At 37.0% G+C, this 22,281-nt stretch overlaps 1 protein-coding gene across 1 annotated transcript in view; it reads left to right on the forward strand.

Annotated features, from left to right (window-relative positions):
* PPP4R4 (protein phosphatase 4 regulatory subunit 4) overlaps positions 1-22,281 on the forward strand; it is a 104,248-nt gene that overhangs the window by 6,803 nt on the left and 75,164 nt on the right. Inside the window, exon 2 of the mRNA XM_057544440.1 lies at positions 11,782-11,884. Coding sequence (XP_057400423.1) covers positions 11,834-11,884 — 51 coding nt within the window. The 5' untranslated portion in view covers positions 11,782-11,833. The remainder of the gene's footprint in view (positions 1-11,781; positions 11,885-22,281) is intronic.

Below are 22,281 nucleotides of genomic sequence, written 5' to 3' on the forward strand. Positions count from 1 at the left end.
ATTTTGGAAGAGTTTGAGAAGGATGGGTGTTAGCTCTTCTTTAAATGTTTGATAGAATTCCCCTATGAAGCCATCTGGTCCTGACTTATGTTTGTTGGAAGAATAATCAGAGTTTCAGTTTCATTACTTGTGATTGGTCTGTTCATATTTTCTATTTCTTCCTGGTTCAGTCTTGGAAAGTTATACCTTTCTAAGAATTTGTCCATTTCTTCCAGGTTGTCCATTTTATTGGCATAGAGTTACTTGTAGTAGTCTCTCATGATGCTTTGTATTTCTGTGGTGTCCGTTGTAACTTCTCCTTTTTCATTTCTAATTTTATTTATTTGTGTCCTCTCCCTCTTTTTCTTGATGAGTGTGGCTAAAGCTTTATCAATTTTGTTTATCTTCTCAAAGAACCAGCTTTTAGTTTTATTGATCTTTGCTATTGTTTTCTTTGTTTCTATTTCATTTATTTCTGCTCTGATCTTTATGATTTCTTTCCTTCTACTAACTTTGGGTTTTGTTTGTTCTTCTTTCTCTAGTTCCTTTAGGTGTAAGGTTAGATTGTTTATTTGAGATGTTTGTTGTTTCTTGAGGTAGGCTTGTTTTGCTATAAACTTCCCTCTTAGAACTGCTTTTGCTGCATCCCATAAGTTTTGGATCGTCGTGTTTTCGTTGTAATTTGTCTCTAGGTATTTTTTGATTTCCTCTTTGATTTCTAGGTTATTTAGTAACATATTGTTTAGCCTCCATGTGTTTGTGTGTTTTACATTTTTTCCCTGTAATTGATTTGTAATCTCATAACCTTGTGGTCGCAAAAGATGCTTGATATGATTTCAGTTTTCTTGAATTTACTGAGGCTTGATTTGTGACCCAAGATGGGATCTATCCTGGAGAATGTTCCGTGTGCACTTGAGAAGAAAGTGTAATCTGCCGTTTTTGGATGGAGTGTCCTATAAATATCAATTAAATCTATCTGGTCTATTGTGTCATTTAAAGCTTGTGTTTCCTTATTAATTTTCTGTCTGGATGATCTGTCCATGGGTGTAAGTGAGGTGTTAAAGTCCCCCACTATTACTGTGTTACTGTCGATTTCCTCTTTTACAGCTGTTAGCATTTGCCTTATGTATTGAGGTGTTCCTGTGTTGGGTGCATATATATGTATAATTGCTATATCTTCTTCTTGGATTGATCCCTTGATCATTATGTAGTGTGCTTCCTTGTCTCTTGTGACATTCTTTATTTTAAAGTCTATTTTATCTGATATCAGTATTGCCACTCCAGCTTTCTTTTGATTTCCATTTGCATGGAATATCTTTTTCCATCCCCTCATTTTCAGTCTGTATGTGTCCCTAGGTCTGAAGTGGGTCTCTTGTAGACAGCATATATATGGGTCTTTTTTTGGTATCCATTCAGCGAGCCTGTGTCTTTTGGTTGGAACGTGTAATCCATTCACATTTAAGGTAATTATTGACATGAATGTTCCTATTACTATTTTCTTAATTGTTTTGGGTTTGTTTTTGTGGGTCTTTTTCTTCTGTTGTGTTTCTCACTTACAAAAGTTCCTTTAGCGTTTGTTGTGTAGCTGGTTTGGTAGTGCTGAATTCTTTTGCTTTTGCTTGTCCGTAAAGCTTTTGATTTCTCTGTCAAATCTGAATGAGATCCTTGCTGGGTAGAGTAATCTTGGTTGTAGTTTCTTCCCTTTCATCACTTTAATTATATCGTGCCATCCCTTCTGGCTTGTAGAGTTACTGCTTAGAAATCAGCTATTAACCTTATGGGAGTCCCCTGGTATGTTATTTGTCATTTTTCCCTTGTTTATTTTAATAATTTTTCTTTGTCTTTAGTTTTTGTCAATTTGATTACTATGTGTCTTGGCGTGTTTCTCCTTGGGTTTATCCTGCCTGGGACTCTCTGCGCTTCCTGCACTTGGGTGGCTGTTTCCTTTCCCATGTTTGGGAAGTTTTTTATTATAATCTCTTCAAATATCTTCTCGGTTCCTTTCTGTCTCTCTTCTCCTTCTAGGACCCCTATAATGTGAATGTTGGTGTGTTTAATGTTGTCCCAGAGGTTTCTTAGGCTGTCTTCATTTCTTTTCATTCTTTTTTCTTTATTCTGTTCCACGGCAGTGGATTCCACCATTCTGTCTTCCAGGTCACTTATCCGTTCTTCTACCTCAGTTATTCTGCTATTGATTCCCTTCTAGTGTATTTTCATTTCAGTTACTGTATTGTTCATCTCTGTTTGTTTGTTCTTCAATTCTTCGAGGTGTTTGTTGTTTAATTCTTCTAGGTCTTTGTTAAACATTTCTTGCATCTTCTAGATCTTTACCTCCATTTTTTTCCTGAGGTCCTGGATCATCTTCACTATCCTTATTCTGAATTCTTTTTCTGGAAGGTTGTCTGTCTCCACTTCATTTAGTTGTTTTTCTGGGCTTTTGTCTTGTTCCTTCATCTGGTACATAGTCCTGTGCCTTTTCATTTTGTCTGTCTTTCTGTGATGTGGTTTTCATTCCACAGGCTGCAGGGTTGTAGTTCTTCTTGCTTTTGCTGTCTGCGCTCTCGTGGATGAGGCTATCTGAGAGGCTTGTGCAAGTTTCCTGATGGGAGGGAGTGGTGGTGGATAGAGCTGGGTGTTGCTCTGGTGGGCAGAGCTCAGTAAGCCTTTATTCTGCTTGTCTGCTGATGGGTGGGACTTGGTTCCCTCCCTGTTGGTTGTTTGGCCTGAAGTGACCCAGCACTGGAGCATACCTGGCTCTTTGGTGGGGCTAATGGTGGACTCTGGGAGGGTTCACACCAAGGAGTTCTTCCCAGAACTTCTGCTGCCAGTGTCCTTGTCCCTTGGTGAGCCACAGCCACCCCCTGCCTCTGCAGGAGACCCTCCAACACCAGCAGGCAGGTCTGGCTCAGTTTCCTGTGGGGTCACTGCTCCTTCCCCCAGGGTCCCGATGCGCACACTACCCTGTGTGTGCCCTTCAAGAGTGGACACAAGGGCACTTCTGTTTCCCCAAGTCCTGTAGAAGTCCTGCAATCAAATTCCACTGGCCTTCAATGTCTGATTCTCGGGGAATTCCTCCTTCTGTTACTGGACCCCCAGGTTGGGAAGCCTGACGTGGGGCTCAGAACCTTCACTCCAGTGGGTGGACCTCTGTGGTATAATTGTTCTCCAGTTTGTGAGTCACCCACCTGGTAGTTACGGGATTTGATTTTATTGTGTTTGCGCCCCTCCTACCATGTCATTGCGGCTTCTCTTTCGTTTTTGGATGTGGGGTGTCTTTTTTTGGTGATCTCCAGTGTCTTCCTGTTGATGATTGTTCAGCAGTTAGTTGTGATTCTGGTGCTCTTGCAAGAGGGAGTGAGTGCATGTCCTTCTACTTTGCCATCTTGAACCAATCTCCAGATCTGAGTTTTATGGAGATACTTGGAGAAGTCAACGTGAGTCTAAATGTTTGTTTTCTTTTACCTTCCTTCGGTGCTATTAAAAATATAATTTGTTTCTCTACGATTCTAAGCATGATGACTGTAAGTAGAGTTGAATGGGTCTCTAACTACGTAAACTTTTTAAGGTGATGTTTTGAGGATTTAACATTATTAAGGACTCAATTTTATAGTACTAACGTGAAAATACACCACATTTGAAAAATTCTTGATGTTATGGATTGGTATTTGGTATCTTCTGCTTTAGATTCTTTTTTTTTTTTAAATTTACTTATTTATTTATTTATTTTTGGCTGTGTTGGGTCTTCGTTTCTGTGCCAGGGCTTTCTCTAGTTGCGGCGAGTGGGGGCCACTCTTCATCGCGGTGTGTGGGCCTCTCACTATCGTGGCCTTTCTTGTTGCGGAGCACAGGCTCCAGACGCGCAGGCTCAGTAGTTGTGGCTCACGGGCCTAGTTGCTCCGCGGCATGTGGGATCTTCCCAGACCAGGGCTCGAACCCGTGTCCCCTGCATTAGCAGGCAGATTCTCAACCACTGCGCCACCAGGGAAGCCCCTGCTTTAGATTCTTGAGTCATCTTTTTCTTAAAAGGAGGTTTTGTCTTTCTTGGAAGTTTAATTCTCTAGGCTAATCATTTAATTAATTTTGTTCTATTCATTAATACAAACTGTTTAATTTTTTTTGAGTAAAGAAATAATTAAATATCAACTATGTAACGTTTAGTTTTCATTGGGAACTCAAAGCAAGGCCTGTGTGACATCTGCTTCATTGTTACAAATTCAAACGTAGTATCAGCAGTTTGTGTTGTAATTTGGAATTTGAAGTGAGAGCCGCTAGGATTAGGATCACAGGCTCTGTGTATACAGATCATTTAGGATCCCACACATAGTTGAACAGTCAGCAGAGCTAGAGTTCTCAAGTTAATTTCTCCAGTGGTGACTATGTGATGTTGTCACCTTTGGATAGCATCTGCTCCTTTGACTATGTGATGTCATCACCTTTGGATAGCATCTGCTCCTTCCCCTCTTCCTTTTCTAATTGGTTTAGGATTCAGTAAACTGTGAGGGTTGTCTAGCTATGAAAAGAGAATAGGGCTTTTTGCTATACAGTTAGAATTTTTAGCATGTGAATCTGTCTTCCTCTTTGGATTTTGACCTCTCAGAAGGTTGAAACAAGGTATAAGAATAGAGAAAGACAGTATTGTCAGTATCTAGGTCTGTTGTAACATGCAGCTTATTCTTTGTGGGCAAGGGCATGGGTTTCATAAACTAGCACAGATAGCCTCATTTTTAGAGACCCAAGATAATGCTTCTGAAAGTGCTTTAAGCAAATATAATATACTAAGAATTTTTACTCCTTTTCTTGATCTCGCACAAATTAGTTATCATTTTGTTTGCCTCCAGTATCATTGAGGACAGGTTTTTTTTTTTTTTTTTTTTTGAAATGGTATGTTTTTAAAAGCAGCATTATTACGCAGTTCTCTCTAGTAGTGCTACATAGCTTGGGAGCAGGAGTGGGATGGAAAAGCAGATGGATGAGTTTGGTATTAGCTGGGTGCCCAGGTTGGAAGAGAGGTGGTATATGTAATGGTCAGTGCATGGGTTTTGGAGCTGTCCAGGCTGGGTAATGTTGGGCAAGTACCTTCAACTTTCTAAGCCCTAATTTCCTCTTCTATAAAATGGAGCTAGTAGTAGTATCTAATACTGCAAGGAAGGTGTTTATTAGCATAAGGCCTAGCATATAGTATATTAGATACTATTTTTATTGTTGTAATTAGGAGGAGGAGAATTGAAGAAGTAAGTTTATTGGTGAGAGTGTAATTGAAGTAATAGGGAGGTTCAGGCTGCCAAGGAAGAAAGTGAAACTAGGATGAATATTAGAAACTGGAGAATAAGAAGGAATTGAAGGGATTAGAAATGTGATGAGGGTAAAAATGGGTTTAGCAACAGAAAAATAGTTAAGAGTTTATGAGCAGCAAAGGCGATCACAGAATTTGAGATTATACAGATGGAGCATTTCTAGATAATGATATGATCCAGCCTTTGACAATGGTTGCTGATGTGGAGACAGACTCAATTTAAATCAACAGATATTTATGGAGCCCTTACTGTGTGCTAGATACCATGCTAAGCATCACGGAATGTAGACTTTGTGCCAGACATCCTTGAATTAGAGGGGGCCAAAAACTAGCTGTTCCTCATTCAGCTGAATGAAGTTGCCCATGACAGTGGCAGGCCTGGGATGACAACGAAGACTGCGAAACCTTTTATTTTAGCAAAAAATGCTTGAGTGGATTGACTTGTTTTTCATTGGTTTAAGATATTACTATAAATGGCTCTTTAAAATAGGTGCTTCCCCCAGTGGGAATAAAATAATTAGTAACATTAATTTAAGAGATAGCTGTCCTAAATTCATTTATTTCAGTAGTCTTTTTTTCCCCCCTGTCTTTCCCTTTTAGCCACTAGTGTACAGATTAGATGATTAACCCAGTTCTTTTTAGTTTTAGAGGAATGGTTTGCTGAGTGGGCTTGTGTCCTTTTTGTTTCTGAGTATCCTAGAAAAGGAACATGCCCCAAAGAATAGCAGAGTTGGGGCAAAAAGGAGCAGCTCATATTGTAGCCAGGAGGATTGTTCCTTGTGCCTTTCAGTTGAAAGTTGTAGGCTTTGAAGTGTAGGAAGCTTATTTTGTTAAAAAAAAAAAAAAAAGAAAGTTTAACATTGATCAAACATTTATTTTAAAATTACATACACCATATCACGTAGCAATAAACTTAATTTTATATTGTTGACTTAAACTTGTGCTGATTATTTCTGGGTCCCTTGCATTCAGTGATGATAGCATAGATCCACACATATTTGGCTTATTTATACTACCTTTGACCAAAGTCAGCAGGAGGTAACAGCAGGTCCACAGCACCTGAGAAATTCCCGGGCATGGGGGACTCAGTACCCCACTTTCATGTTCACCCAAGTTTACTCTTCTCCAAGTCTGTTACCCTTTCCCAACTCCTCCTCAAACTTGCCTCTAATGTGCATTTAAGTAGACTACCTGTTATTCCGTCTCTGCTACCTGTTCTTTGCCACATCACTTTTAACATTGTTTTTGTGAACTGTAGACAGAAGCAGTGCCAGAACTGTAGAACTGTAGACAGAACTGTAGACAGAAGTAGTGCACACATGCATTCAGGTCAAATGGACTTTGTGCTTCATTTGGGCAAACTGCTTCTGTGCGCTTGGCTGATTTCACACGTGTAGTCTAAAAAAGGAGAGTAGGAGGTTTCCTCTTTCCTTTATTTGACCCTTCCTCTTGTCATGGCAGCTCTCAGAGTATTATCTCCATCAACATCAGCATTACCTGGGAACATGTTAGAAATCAAGTTCTCAGGCCTCACCAAGACCTACTGTCCCAGAATCTCTGGGGGTGAGACCCAGTTTTAACAAGTGCTGCAGGATGATTCTGATACATGCTAAAGTTTGGAAACCATTGCTCTAGCATATTGTGGTTACCAACCTGTATACATTTCCTTGAAGGCCCTGACAGTATATTTCTGCTAAGCTTAATGCATAGGTTGAAAATATGAAATTACTGTTGTTGTAGGTCAATAATTATCTAATGTTGGCAATTTCATATGGTTCAACTAATTGTTACTTTGTGTAAACTGGGGTTTCTTAGACATTTTTTGTGGTTGAGACGTTGGCATTCTTTGTTGTGGGTAGCTGTTCTGTGTGTTGTGGAATGTTTTAGCAGCATCCCTTGATCCTACCTACTGGATTATAGTAGCATCTCCCAAGTTGTGATGATCAAAAATGTCTCCAGACATTGTCATATGTGCCCTTGGGGAGGAGGGGATCGCTCTCGGCCGAGGACCACTAGCTAACTCAATTGCTTTCCCTTCTAAGCAATGATACTTAACACAATACCCAAATGTATGTATTTTTCTCCCTTGGTGGGAAAAGGGCCATACATATATTGATTATAGAAATTAAGTTTAGATTTTATATTTGATAGAGATTATGGTGATTACAATTTAGCTGTACTTTCTTTTTATATTTTTTCATGTCCTTTTTATAGTAAGCAGTGTCACCAATAGACTATTCTTTGCTTTTCTAACATCTTATAGCTGTCAAAGTCTAATGACAGTCCATATATTTTTTTCTGTTACTAAGTAACTTGCTCATTTTCTTGGATGCCCAAAGGATTTTTTTAAAGTCCTTTAATATATTTCAGTGTTGGTTATGCTGGATCGATTTTCTCAGGTACACAGGGTGCCCTTTTGAATCTTTTTTCATTTCAAGTAATGTTTTTTTTGATGGGTCCCTTGATTTGGTTGCTTCTTTAGGGACTCCTATTAAAAGTATGTTGGATTTTCTTTGCCTGTCTTATATATCACTTTCTCTCAAATCTTTTTAATCTTTTTTAATTTAAAATTTTTATTCTCTTCACCTTTTATTTTTCTTAAGGCATTATATATTTTATTTATTCAACCTTGTGTTCTTTATAGTTTAGTCTTTTTCAAGATATTTTCTTTCAATTCTTTCCTGAGTTTTATCACCGTATTTCTGAGCTTTCATAATTATGATTCATGGGTTTTTTTCCTATGTCTTATACATTTTCTTAATTTTTTTCCTTTGCTTGTGGAAAAATACTAGGTTATAATTAGCTGTTTTGTGGGCTTGTCTGTCTTTCATTGTCTTTAAGAATATTAGTTCAGTCCTTATTCTCTTTTTTTAAAAAATAACTATATGGAATTTGAACATGGTCCTTGTATATGTCTTGTATTTATGTGAAATTCGTTTCATAACCCTTATAAGAACGTGTGGTTCAGGATAGCTTTTCTAATTTCAATAGAGTAGGTTTTTCTAATTATTTAGATGTCCTTTGATTTCTTTCATTAACATTGTGTTTTCAGTATACGAGTCCTGTAATTTTGTTAGTATTTCGTTTTTTGAGTGATTGTAAATGATATTGTATTTGTAATTTCAGTGTTCATGTGTTGAATTTTGTCAAATGTTTTTCTGCATTGATATGATCATGTGATATTTTTCTTCTTTAACCTGTTAATATGATGGATTACACTGATTTTGAGTATTGAACTAGCCTTGCATCCCTGGAGTAAATCTCATTTGATCATGGTGTATAATTCTTCCTTTAATATATTACTATATTTTATTTGCTAATATTCTGTTAAGGATTTTTTTTTGAAGCCTCCCAGGGCTGCTGCTTGCCGCCCACAGCCGGGCTTCCATCCTCCATACATGCAGAGACTTGGAAAACAGTTCTTTTTTTAAAAATTAATTAATTAATTTTTTATTGGGGTATAGTTGTTTTACAATATTGTGTTAGTTTCTACTGTACAGTGAAGTGGAGTTCCCTGTGCTATACAGCAGGTTCTCATTAGTTATTTATTTTATACATATTAGTGTATATATGTCAATCCCAATCTCCCAATTCATCCCACCCCCCCCCTTCTGCCCTTGGTGTCCATACGTTTGTTCTCTACATCTGCGTCTGTTTCTGCCTTGCAAACAGGTTCATCTATACCATTTTTCTAGATTCCACATACATGCGTTAATATACGATATTTGTTTTTCTCTTTCTGACTTACTTCACTCTGTGTGACAGTCTAGGTCCATCCACGTCTCTACAAAGGACCCAATTTCATTCCTTCTTATGGCTGAATAATATTCCATTGTATATATGTACCACATCTTCTTTATCCATTCCTCTGTTGATGGGCATTTAGGTTGCTTCCATGTCCTGGCTATTGTAAATAGTGCTGCAATGCACAATGGGGTGCATGTGTCTTTTTGAATTATGGTATTCTCAGGGTATATGCCCAGTAGTGGGATTGCTGGGTCATATGGTAATTCGATTTTTAGTTTTTTGAGGAACCTCCATACTGTTCTCCATAGTGGCTGTATCACTTTACATTCCCACCAACAGTGCAAGAGGGTTCCCTTTTCTCCACACTCTCTCCAGCATTTGTTGTTTGTAGATTTTCTGATGATGCCCGTTCTAACTGGTGTGAGCTGATACCTCATTGTAGTTTTGATTTGCATTTGTCTAATAATTAGTGATGTTGAGCATCTTTTCATGTGCCTCTTGGCCATCTGTATGTCTTTTTTAGAGAAATGTCTATTTAGGTCTTCTGCCCATTTTTTTTTTTTTAACATCTTTATTGGAGTATGATTGCTTTACAATGGTGTGTTAGTTTCTGCTGTATAACAAAGTGAATCAGCTATACATATACATATATCCCCATATCTCCTCCCTCTTGTGTCTCCCTCCCACCCTCCCTATCCCACCCCTCTAGGTGGTCACAAAGCACCGAGCTGATCTCCCTGTGCTATGCGGCTGCTTCCCAGTAGCTATCTATTTTACATTTGGTAGTATATTAAGTCCATGCCAGTCTCTCACTTTGTCTCAGCTTACCCCTCCCCCTCCCCGTGTCCTCAAGTCCATTCTCTACATCTGCGTTTTTATTCCTGTCCTGCCCCTAGGTTCTTCATAACCATTTTTTTTTCTTTAGATTCCATATATATGTGTTAGCATATGGTATTTCTTTTTCTCTTTCTGACTTACTTCACTCTGTATGACAGACTCTAGGTCCATCCACCTCACTACAAATAGCTCAATTTCGTTTCTTTTCATGGCTGAGTAGTATTCCATTGTATATATGTGCCACATCTTCTTTATCCATTCATCTGTTGATGGACACTTAGGTTGCTTCCATGTCCTGGCTATTGTAAATAGAGCTGCAGTGAACATTGTGGTACATGACTCTTTGAATTATGGTTTTCTCAGGGTATATGCCCAGTGGTGGAATTGCTGGGTCATATGGTAGTTCTATTTTTAGTTTTTTAAGGAACCTGCATACTGTTCTCCATAGTGGCTGTATCACTTTACATTCCCACCAACAGTGCAAGAGGGTTCCCTTTTCTCCACACGCTCTCCAGCATTTACTGTTTGTAGATTTTCTGATGATGTCCATTCTAACAGTGTGAGGTGATACCTCATTCTAGTTTTGATTTCCATTTCTCTTTAAGATCCTTTTTCAAATTAAGATAACATTCACAGTTTCCAGGATTAGGGTGTGGACATATTTTATGGGGGGGGCCACCATTCAATCCACTGCAAGTAGTATCTTATATGCAGTTTTAATTTCCCTCTTTTGATCTTCTCCTCACCTTGGCATGGGTCTCCTGTTTCCCTCCCTTCTCTTTTCCTTCTTGATTTTGTCTTTTAAAGTATTCACTTAGAGAGGAATGAGAATAGTGGAATGATTGTGCTGACCTGTATTTCACAGCCTACCGTACCGCAGCAGGGAAAAAGCCTTTGTCACAGCAGTGCAGCTTCGTTTAATCAGAATATGCTGCTTATTAACAGAACTTATAAAACGCTGAAGCAAATAAATATAATACTTTAAAAACTCTTTAGAAAACCATGTTAAGGTCTTATATGCATATAATAAATAATTCCATTTGAAGAGTTAAGTAAAAATAATTTTAGTTAAGATAAATAAATATTACGGCATCAGTAATTAACATTTAAGTTGGTATCAGTTAGCGACAGGTGGAGTTTCCCTCTGAGGTGGTGCCACATTTACTAGCATCTTTTATATAATATATATTTCAAGTACTTGCGCAACTTATGTTGGTTAGCTTATGTTTTAAAAACAAATAATTTTTTTGCACGGAAGTGGTTTCTTGGAAGACTCGGAACACTTTTTCTGAGGTATGTAGGCCACTAGAGTATCACAGATTATTTTGGTAAAGCCTTTGTGACCTAATGAATGTTCTGTTAAAAAGGTACCATATAAATACACCCTACTGACTTTTAAGAATATAGAATATATCGTTAAGTTTCTGGTGACTCAATCTAGTGCAATAGGTAGTTTCATTGTCCTAGAAGAAAGTTGTATGATTCTGCTGTAGATTTTGTTGCTGTCCCTGCTGTTGTTATGATTATTAATATTTTACCATAATGAAATTTATCATTTATATTTTTATAAAGTATAGCAAACTGGCAGGTCACAGGAAAAAATAAGGTAGAATTTTAAAGTAACTAATAATGGTCTCAAAATTTTTAGACTTCAACAAGACGTGTGTGTGGATAGAGAACCTTGTTTTAGCATAAGCATAATTAATATCTTCATGCATTTGTTATAAGATTGACTTAAAGCCAGAAATTTCAGTTCTGGCTTTATTTGTATATCTAGATGATGTGTTTAAAGTTTAAAACTGTCAGAAGTCTGAGTGTTCGTTATTAAAAAGCAGTTGTTTTCAAGTTAATCCCTGCTTTTTATAATGTAAATTATAATTACAAATTTATAGTTACAAATTTTAAATTTTTGTTTTCTTTGTAAGTGCTGGTCAAGATATCCAAGGAACAAGCGTGATTGCGAATCTTCCATTTCTGATGCGACAGAACCCTACTGAGACACTTCGGAGAATCTTGCCAAAAGTCAGAGTAAGTTGCTGTGAAATAAGATTTGAATTCACCATTTTTTCCCAGTAGTACGTTGTCATTGTCAGGAGAAATTTTCAGAGCTTTTGATGGCTGATCTTTTGTACCTAATCCTTGAGTGGAGGAAGTATTATGATAAACATTTTGAATTATGTTGAAAATATTTAAGGAAATTAGCTGATGGAAATGGAGAAATCTAGATCTTAAACTATAAAGATGTCGTTAATCATTTTCTCAGTAGAGACATTATAATGTTTTCAGTAGCTCAAAAAAAATCTTAGTCTTATAAAATCATAGCTATCTTATTTGGTATTCTGTTGACTTAAATATATATTAATAGTGTTTCTAGAACATTGATAATATGGTTTAACTGATAGTCCTAATAATCACCGTGGTGCCTGCTAAAGATTGAATTGTGGCCATTGCAGTTTTAGTTTTATATTTAATTACTTCCTAAATTCCTTCAGAATTAGTTTTCCTGCTGTCAACAAAATATTTGATCTACTAGAACTTTCTTTTCTCTGACTGTTTAATATTTATTCATTATTAATATATAATATTAAATATTTAATACATGCTATTTATTATTTATTTGTACCATATGCAAAGTGCTGTTCTTTATGAGAACTTGAATGAACAGGACAGATGATGTCTTTGTGTCTTCAGGGAGCTTACACTACTAATGGGGTCAGGGAGGTTACCTACTAACGGGGATTCTGTTTGCTAATAGTTAGTTTTGTAGACTTTGCTTTGGCTTTCTGTTTGGTTTAACTTTTTTATAATTTTTAAATTAATTTATATGTTTTTAAAATACTGTAATTATTAGTGTGTCCTTGGGTTTTATTTTTAGGCATATATGGCATGTTTCCAGTGATGTAGATCAGGGATATACCATGTTATTTTTATAAGATGTTCACATTTCTATGCAGGCAATATGGATTTTTTTTTTTTTTTTTTTTTTTACTGATTACAGTGGTGAATTGAGAAGATGTTTATTTTAGTATCACGTGTGATTCAAAAGTGAATGAAGCTTTTTCATGTCTGTTTTTCCCAAATCATTCCATAATTTCAATGGAATTATGTCTACACAGTCTAGGTTTAATTTCACATTCAACTGAAGTGATATTAACTGACCTAAGCTTGTTAGCATGTCACCTGGGAGTACCAGTTAAACAGTAGTAGAAGGGAACAGGTGGTTAGGTCCTCTTAACTAAGGAGTTATTGTACATAAGCAAATTAAATTTAAAGCTAAAAATATTGAGCACGGTGTACACTCTGTGTTGAGCAGGCTAAATCCAGGCCACAGGCCGCATACTGCAAGTTAAAAGTTTCATAAAGCAAGAGTAAAAGATGAAGGATAGATAGTAGTGAGCTTTAGGAAGTCTCTAAATTATTTTGAAAAAAATCCTTTGCTGGGCTTCCCTGGTGGCGCAGTGGTTGAGAGTCTGCCTGCCAATGCAGGGGACACAGGTTCGAGCCCTGGTCTGGGAAGATCCCACATGCCGCGGAGCAATTAGGCCCGTGAGCCACAACTACTGAGCCTGCGCGTCTGGAGCCTGTGCTCCGCAACAAGAGAGGCCGCGATGGTGAGAGGTCTGCGCACCACGATGAAGAGTGGTCCCCACTTGCCGCAACTAGAGAAAGCCCTCGCACAGAAACGAAGACTCAACACAGTCATAAATAAATAAATAAATAAAAGAACGTGAATTTCTTTAAAAAAAAAAATCCTTTGCTAATGAGTTCACAATAAAGTTAACTAAATAATAACTCCTGAGAAATCTTAATTTCATGGGAATGTATAAAGAATATTATACACTCACATATAGAGCATATTTGTACAAAGAATCAAATGTCTCTGCAGAAACTATATAACTGAGTTACAGAGGGTAAGATTTTATTAAGCTTTTAAAGTTATTAAGTTTAATTCATAATACAGAAGATTAACTGAAGAAAGGGATGTAAAGAAAATGTATACTAATGAATATTTACTAAGAAAATCTTAGTAGCAGCCATTTATTTAGGACTCTCATTTATTTTGCCCTGTACTAAAAAAGGTAGAAAACAGCCTCAGATTAGATTCTATATCAGGAAGACATAAAGACTATGGAAAACAATTAAAGAACAAGCATAGGTGAGTATTTAATTGTGTGATTCTGATTTATGTAAAAATGCTGAAGAATTAAGCAAATGGGAAAGACTTCTTTATGGGGCGATAATAATGACTTTTATAGAGGGTTTAATATAAAATGTAGGCAGCTAGACATTTAAGCAACCCCACATCAAATTCTAAAACCTATGAGCAAATCATTTAAAATCAAAATATTCAGATATTGTTAAGACTTGTTGGTACTCACAACACCTTCTTTAATTCTGCCTTGCTTCTGTGAGTGGTTACTTCCAAGTGATAGAAGTATGACAAAAATTGCACATAGCCACTTTATTCACTCTTGCCATGGCCATAATTTCTTAGCTAATTTTATAAAAAAAGCAATCTTGTGTCTCAAAATGAGCATTTAGTAATAACGGCCTTCTCATTCATTCATAAAAATTTACTGAGTACCTCCCGTGTGCCAGGCACTGTTCTAAGCACTGAGAAAACAGAGGTGAACAAAACAGAACTTACCCGCAAGGACGTTTCCAGAGGGGGAAACAGACATTAAACAAGTGAGTGAGTGTAAAGAACAGGATAAAGTGAGGGGGGCATTGGGGGAGCTGGGAGAGTGGGAGGATACTGACTGTGCTTTGGGAGGTCAAGGACACATCTTTGAGGAACTGAAAACTGAAGGGATAGGAGGAAACAGCCATTTGAGGAGTCAAGAATGAGTGGTCCAGGCAGAGAGAGCAGGAAGAGTTTGGTGGAACTGCAAGAGGTAAGCGTGGTTGGAGTCCAGTGGGTGGGGGTGGGTTGTGAATTGAAGAGAGGACAGTGACGGAGCATATGCAAGTGTTGCTCTTTCTTAGGACAGTGGAGAGCCACTGAAGACTTTAAGCAGGGCGGTGACTTATCCCACGGACAGGCTACAATGATCATTTGCTAATTGTGTGGAGGGTGGATTGGAGCGGCAGTTGGGAAGCTGCAGCACGAGGGCAGCTAATTGGGACAATAGAGACTGGTGGATATATCCAAGATGCACTTATTGGGAGAGAATGAACTACATAATAGATCAGATGTGGAAAGCGAGGGATGACTTCCAGATTATTTCTGGCTTGAGCTTCCGTATGGTTCTGCTGGTTTTTGAGTGTCTTGGTTGATAATTTATTAAATCGATGGGGAAAAATAGTTTGAATACGCTCTAATGCTAATCTTCAGTGAATGATTTATTTTTAGAGAATTTAAAGACATGAATAATAATTATTTTATGTAAGAAGTTAATCATTGCCCAGATTCTTTTCACATTTATAACAGTAGTATTAGCAGCTTTTAGAACTCCTGCTGTACTTTATCTTTACCTTAAAGAACATCAGATAAAGTGATGGAGATATTTCTGGGCTTATGTATTATAAAAATTCACCAAACAAAATGTTTTTGATTTTGTTTTTGTTTCTGTTGTTTTCTTTGCATTTGCATTTTATCTTTACAATAATGAATTAACTGAAAAATGGTTTAAAAAATAGGTTGCTATTTTCACTGTTTTAGAGATGAAGGAATTTAAGGTTAAAAATAAAGTGGCAGAAAGAGAGGCAGGATTAGAACTGAGCTAACCCACAGTATTTCTTCAGTTTACTTTCTAAGTTATATCCAAAGTGGATGATGAAGGATAGTGCAGTTAGATCACTCATCTCAAGGTTAATTTAAATAAGAATCCAGAAAGGAAATATTTTGACCTCCAATTTAAATTCTCTATCTAATTCTAGATATGAGATACTTCTGAATATACAGTTGACCCTTGAACAGCACGGGTTTGAACTGCTTGGGCCCATCTGTGCTTGGACTTTTTCAATACATATGTACCATTGTACTACACGATCAGAAGTTGGTTGAATCTGTGGTTACGGAACCTGGGATACGGAGGGAGGGCCAACCGTAAAGTTATATGTGGATTTCCCACTGCGTGGAGGGTTGACGCCCCTAAACCACATTGTTCAAGGAACAACTGTAGTAGTTATATCTATTTTATATGATTTAATCCTAGGGTATCTTTTGAAAAAGAAAACAGGTTTTTTCTGTGGTCTTTATTGATTAAGTTTGAATTCTTTCCACAATATATTAAGTTGAATTAATATTGGATGTTAGATTTGACTTGAACTTCTGGTTGTCTAGAAATGAAAGAATTTGTTTTGTCAGGATAAATTTCTAAAATACTGTGGTCCTTTATAAAATGTAAAATAGTAATGATATAATTAGCCATGTAATATCAGTGACTCCTTTATAAATGAAGTGCAAAAAAAAAGTCTCTACCTGTTGAGTTATTGAACCCTGTTATTGTTTTTTCACTTATGTTGGGAACCAAATAAGGCGTAAAATTGTCTATTAGAAAATGTGCAATGTCAGGAAGAGATAAAAATAACTGTAGGTCATTTATTGAGGTCTTACGATGTGTCAGGCACTGTACTCTGTCAAACATTTTACACATTTTTATCTCTTTGAATGCTCATGGCAGTTCTGTAAGGGTCACTTGATCGAGGAAGAAGCAACTTAGGTGAGTAACTTGCCCAAAGTCACGGTGCTAGCAAGTGGTATAATTAGGTTTGAATAGGGAGTCTGACTCCTGGGCCCTGTCTCTAAACTGCTATACAACCTCTTCATTAGCTCATCGTGACTGCAACAAATACGTAATATATAAGTTTAGTTCCTCAGCCTGAGTCATCTCTCGTGTGGTTATTGCAAGAGGCCTCCTTACTGGACCTGTTGCTTCCCCTTTGCTCCCTGGAGCCCATTCAGCCAGAGAGATTGTTCATTTATTTATTTATTTAGGATCAATTTACACATTACTTTGATGAATAAAATTGTATACATTTAAAGTGTACAGTGTGATGATTTAATATACGTATACATTGTGAAATGCTTACCCCAATCAAATTAATTAATACCTCCATCATCTCACATAGTTAATTTTTTTCTTCAGTGAGATCTCTTAAAGATCTTTCAGAGAGATCAGTCATATCTTTTCTTCTTGAATGAAAACTACTAAAGTGGTGTGGTAGGCAGAACAGTGGCCTCCCAAAGATATCAGGTCCTAATCCCTGGAACCTGTAAATGTTACCTTATTTAGAAAAAGAGGTTTTGTAGATGTGGTTAAGGATCTTGAGACAGGGAGATTATCCTGGATTATCTGGGTGGGCCCTAAATGCCATCAGATGTATCCCTATAAGAGGAGAGCCCAGGGAGATTTGACCCAGACGTGGAGGAGAAGGCAGTGTGAAGACAGAGGCAGAGATTGCAGTGAGGAGGCCACCAGCCAAGGAATGCCAGCAACTACCAGAAGCTGGAAGAGGCAAGTGACTGATTCTACCTAGTGCCTCTGGAGGGAGTGTGTCCTTGCCAACCCTTTGATTTTGGCTGAGTGATACTGATTTAGGACTGATGGCCTCCAGAACTGTGAGAGAATACATTTCTGTTGTTCTAAGCCACTCAGTTGGTGCTAATTTATTATACCAACCACAGGAAACTAATACAAGTAACTTCCCATTTCAGATAGAGTAAAACTCCTTACCATGCCCTAAAATGACCCTGACTAGCTTTCTGACCTCATCACCTACCCTTCTTTTCTCTTTCTTCCATAAGGGCAGAAGGCTTGTCGGTCTGATTTATCACTGTATCCCCAGAATCTAGAAGAGTGCTTGGCAAAAATAGGCACTCAAAAATAATTTTAAAATGAGCATTGATTGAGCTTGATATTCTGAGACAGTAAGTGTCTACCTGAAAGACCAGTGACACTTGATCCTCTAATGGCATTTTTGGATGCGAAGTAAAAACAGGATGTCAGTGGAGTGATATAATGCTGACTTACGTTTCTAGAGAGACCTTTTTTGGGGGAGGAGTGGGAGAAAGATATATAATAGGGAAAGGATAAAAGAGACATAATTCATCAATATGAAACTTAATCATTTGAGATCAGTAGATGTCTACGAATCTTTTGATTCTGAAAAGATTCATTAGTTCTACTTTTATTATATTATAAGTTTTTCCCAATGTGATTATTTGAGCATTTTGTATCTACTGAATAGAGGTAGATTTTTAAAAGTTTATTTTAAAAATTTTATAGATAGCCTTTACTATGTAAATAAATACATTTGTTACTAAAAGCTTAACTTTACTTACTTTTTAAGGCCTATTTCAAGTGGCACAGATATGTGGATAACCAATAATAATAATGTGAGGAACCTTTCCTGTGGGCCAGGTCCTGTGCTCAGTGCTTTAGACACATCCTTTTAAACCTCTTATAACAACTCCACACCACGTATTTATTCTCATTTGACAGTTGAGAAAATCTAGGCTTAAAAAATTCAGCGTTTGACTATGATATTTTGTTGAAGCATACAATTATATAATTTATTCTTACAGTGCACCAAGAAAAAAAGAAATAGTCTTAACTAAAAGAATTAAAGAGCACAAACAGATGATACAAATTGCTTTTTCCTTTGGTTTGCAGTTCAAAAATAAAAGTACCTGTCTTCCTCACTCTAGGTGATGTTTTCTGAGATAAGTTAAAAGTTAAGTTCTGAAAAAAGCACAAGGATTTTGTAAAGGCAACACAGTTATACATAATAAGCAGAACATGATGTTCCAGAACATGATGTTCCATACTCCCTACAGGTCATAAAAAGCCCGCAGTAGAGTAGGACTCTACTGACAGGCTTAGCATTGAAGGCCACTCTGATGTGAAGTAAGGTGAAGAAGAAAGTGAAGTTATTCCTATAATGTCAGATTGATGGAGAAAAATCATCAGGGTCAGAATTGACCTTATGAGGAGTTTTTGTGGGATAGGAAGCATAAAATTGTGTAACTTATTCTTCCAGTTCACTAAGAAAAAAAGAAGTAGTATTAACCAAAAGAATTAGACAGCATGGACAGATGGGATAAAATGACTCTTTCTTCTATGGTTTACAGCTCAAAAATAAAAATACATTGATCACAATGCATTTTGAAAATAATGTCTGTGTTATATCTTTTATGTATATCCATTTGTGTTTAAGGACAAAATAGAGTAACATCATTAATTATTAGACAATAATAGTAAATTCAGTGGAAACACTGGCTGCAAATATAGTTTTTTCTGGGCATTTATAAAAAGTTACATAAGCTAATATTCTTAATAGATCTAAAAATATTCCCTTTCAGTAAGCTAAATTCTAGTGGAGACCAGTGTTCTCACATGTGCTTCTTAGTCATTCAATCATGTGTTATTTTTATCCTGCCTACGATAACCTGCCTACGAGCTGGAACTTCTGAATTTCTTAATTAGAAAATCTTTTATTTCTGTGATAACGGGGCCACCATTATCACAGAAATATTTGAATATTGTTTCTGACTTTAGGCATTTGGATGATACAAAGGATAATTTATGGATATTTTAATTTACAATCCTTGCAAGACTCTAAAACAAAGAAGATATTCACATACTCCACTGGAATAAAGGTCTGAAATGTTTGATTTAAAACTGTATGGATTAGCTAGCCTTTTGGCAGTGTGGTGAAGCGGATAGCCTAGAAAATGTTCCCAAATCAGAACATCTAGAAACTCTAGATAAAGTACAATAAGCATTCTTTTAAATGTATGGTTAAGCTTATAAGAGAGTAAGGAATATTCAGGGCTCAGAAGCAAAACAATCAGTTCCACTTCTACTTAGGATATAGATGTGTGCAAGAAAACGTCACTCCCATTCTAACAACAATGGCTTGTTCACAAAATTCACATCATTGTAACTTTTCTTGAGCCCGTCAGAAGTGGTCACAAAGCAGTCAAGTGAACTGTATTCAGAAGAGCTCTCTGAGGAAAGATGGGACACAGAGACACTGACTTTTGACAAGAGTGTAAGAGGAAGACGTGGCCACCCCCAAAGAATTGTTAGAAAAAATCAGCTAAAATTTTGACAAGTTTTTAAAGATTGATCTGTGGGCTCGCATGTCAGTTTGGAATAACTCTTTTCCCCAGGCCTGCTTGCCTTGGCCGGGGTAGGAGACTGGGGAAGACCTCCTCTGGTGATGTAGGTGTGGTGATGATTGCTGCTGGGGAACAGGGGACACAGCACTGCCCACTTCCTCACAGTGACATGCACGGACATACAGGGAATTTCAGCAGCGGGTTGGGCACTATAAGAGAATCAAATGAAAATCCTAGAAATAAAAAAAGGGTATCAGAGATGAAGCGTTTCTCCAACAGGGCCAACTGGGGAAAGAATCAGTGAACTTGAAGGTAGAAGTTATCTAAACTGAAACACAAAGATAAAAAAGAATGAAAAAAATACAAGAGAGCATTCAGTGGCTTTGAGACAGTGTAAAGTGGTATAATACACGTGCAATCAAAGTCTCAGAATGAGAGAAGAGAGAAGAACTATTTGAAGAGATAATGGCCAAGACTTTTTTGAGATGAATGAATGACAACAAGCCAAAGACCCAAGAAGCTCGGAGGACCCCAGGCAAGGTAAATACACACACACCGTCCTCCTAGACACATCGTGATCAAACTGCTGAAAATGAACAATAAGAGACAGCCTTGGGAACAGCCAGAGACAAAAGAAACGTTAGATATAGAGGAACAAATGTGAGAATTAAGCAGCCTTATGGTCGGAAAATATGCAGGCTAGGGAGCAGTGGAATGTTGTATTAAAAGTACTGCAAGCAAAAGCAACAACAACAGCAAAAAAGGTCAGCAAGAAATCTGTACCCAGTGAAAATATCTTTCAAGGATGGAGGCAAAAAACTATTTTGTTTTTAGACAAACAAATCGAAAGAATTCATTGTACTAGACTTACACTACAAGAAATGGTGAGGGAGGTTCTTTAAGGCAGACGTAGTATCATACCAGATGGAAATTGGATTTACGTGAAGAAATGCAGAGCTCCAGAAGTGGTAAAAATTAGGGTAAATGTAAATGAAATAATAACCGTTCTACACAGATTCTTCCAGAAAATAGAGGATAAAGTAAGAGCTTCACAAGCGATTCTAGGAGGCCAGCATTATCCTGATACCCAAATAAGACATAGACATTACAAAAAAAACTATAGATGCGTATCCCTTATGAACTTAGATGCAAACATCTTTTGAAAAGCAGCAGATCAAATTCAGCAATATAAAAGGGCTAATACATCATGACCAGTCAGGGTTTATCACAGTAACTTAGGGTTGGTTTAAAATTCCATATCTAATCAATATAAGTCATCATATCAACAAACTAAAACAAAACAAAAAACAAAGTGCCACCATCTGATCATCTCAGTAGATTTAGGAAAAACATTTGACAAAACCCAACATCATTCCTGGAGAAAAAACCCCAAACTTCAGCACACTAGGAATAGATAGGAACTTCCTCTGTGAACAACCTGCAGGTAACATCGTACTTAAAGGTGAAAGACTGAATGTTTTCCCCTAGTATCAGGAACAAGCCAAGAGTGTACACTCCTTACTGCATTTGTTCAACACTGTGCTAGGTATTGTAACCAGTGCAGAAAGGCAACAGAAAGAAGTGAAAGGTATCCACATTTCAGAGAAAGAAATGAGGCTGCGTTTTTCTGTCAGATGACATTATCATCTATGTAGCAATCTACAAAAGAAAACTATTTAGAACTACTGAGTATGGAAAGGTTGCAGGATACAAGATAAATGTACGAATAAATTGTATTTCTACACACTACCAATAAGCAATTGGAAATTGAAGTTTTTCTTAAACAGTTAAAGTATGTAATACTTAGGGATAAATCTGATAAATGTGTTAAGACCTGTATACTGAAAACTATAGAACATTGCTGAGAGAAATAATAAAAGAACTAAGTGAATGGAGATACACCACGTTCATGGATCAGAAGATTCAATATTATTATGTCAGTTCTTCTCAGATAAATCTATATATTTAATGCAAAATAATAATTCCAGCAGGTTAGGGGTTTTTTCTGTTGTAGAAAGTAAGTGAATTCTCAAATTCATATGAAAATTCAAAGGGCTTAGAATAGCCAAAACAATTTTGAAAAAGAGAAAGTTGGAAGACTTCTATTACCTGATTTTGAGACATAATATACAGCATAGCAAATAGGACTATGAATACTGGTATAAAGACAAATCAGTGGGACATACGGAGAGATTTTTAAAAAGCCCATAGATATGTTCCCAGTTGATTTTAACACAGGTACAAAGGCAATTCATTGCAGAGAGGATAGTCCTTTCAACAAATAGTGCTGGGTCAGTTGAGAAAAAAGTCCATACTTTGTACCATATACAGAAGTTAACCCCAAATAGATCATAAA

Source organism: Balaenoptera acutorostrata, chromosome 3 (genome assembly GCF_949987535.1).
Source record: "Balaenoptera acutorostrata chromosome 3, mBalAcu1.1, whole genome shotgun sequence".
Lineage (NCBI taxonomy): Eukaryota > Metazoa > Chordata > Mammalia > Artiodactyla > Balaenopteridae > Balaenoptera > Balaenoptera acutorostrata.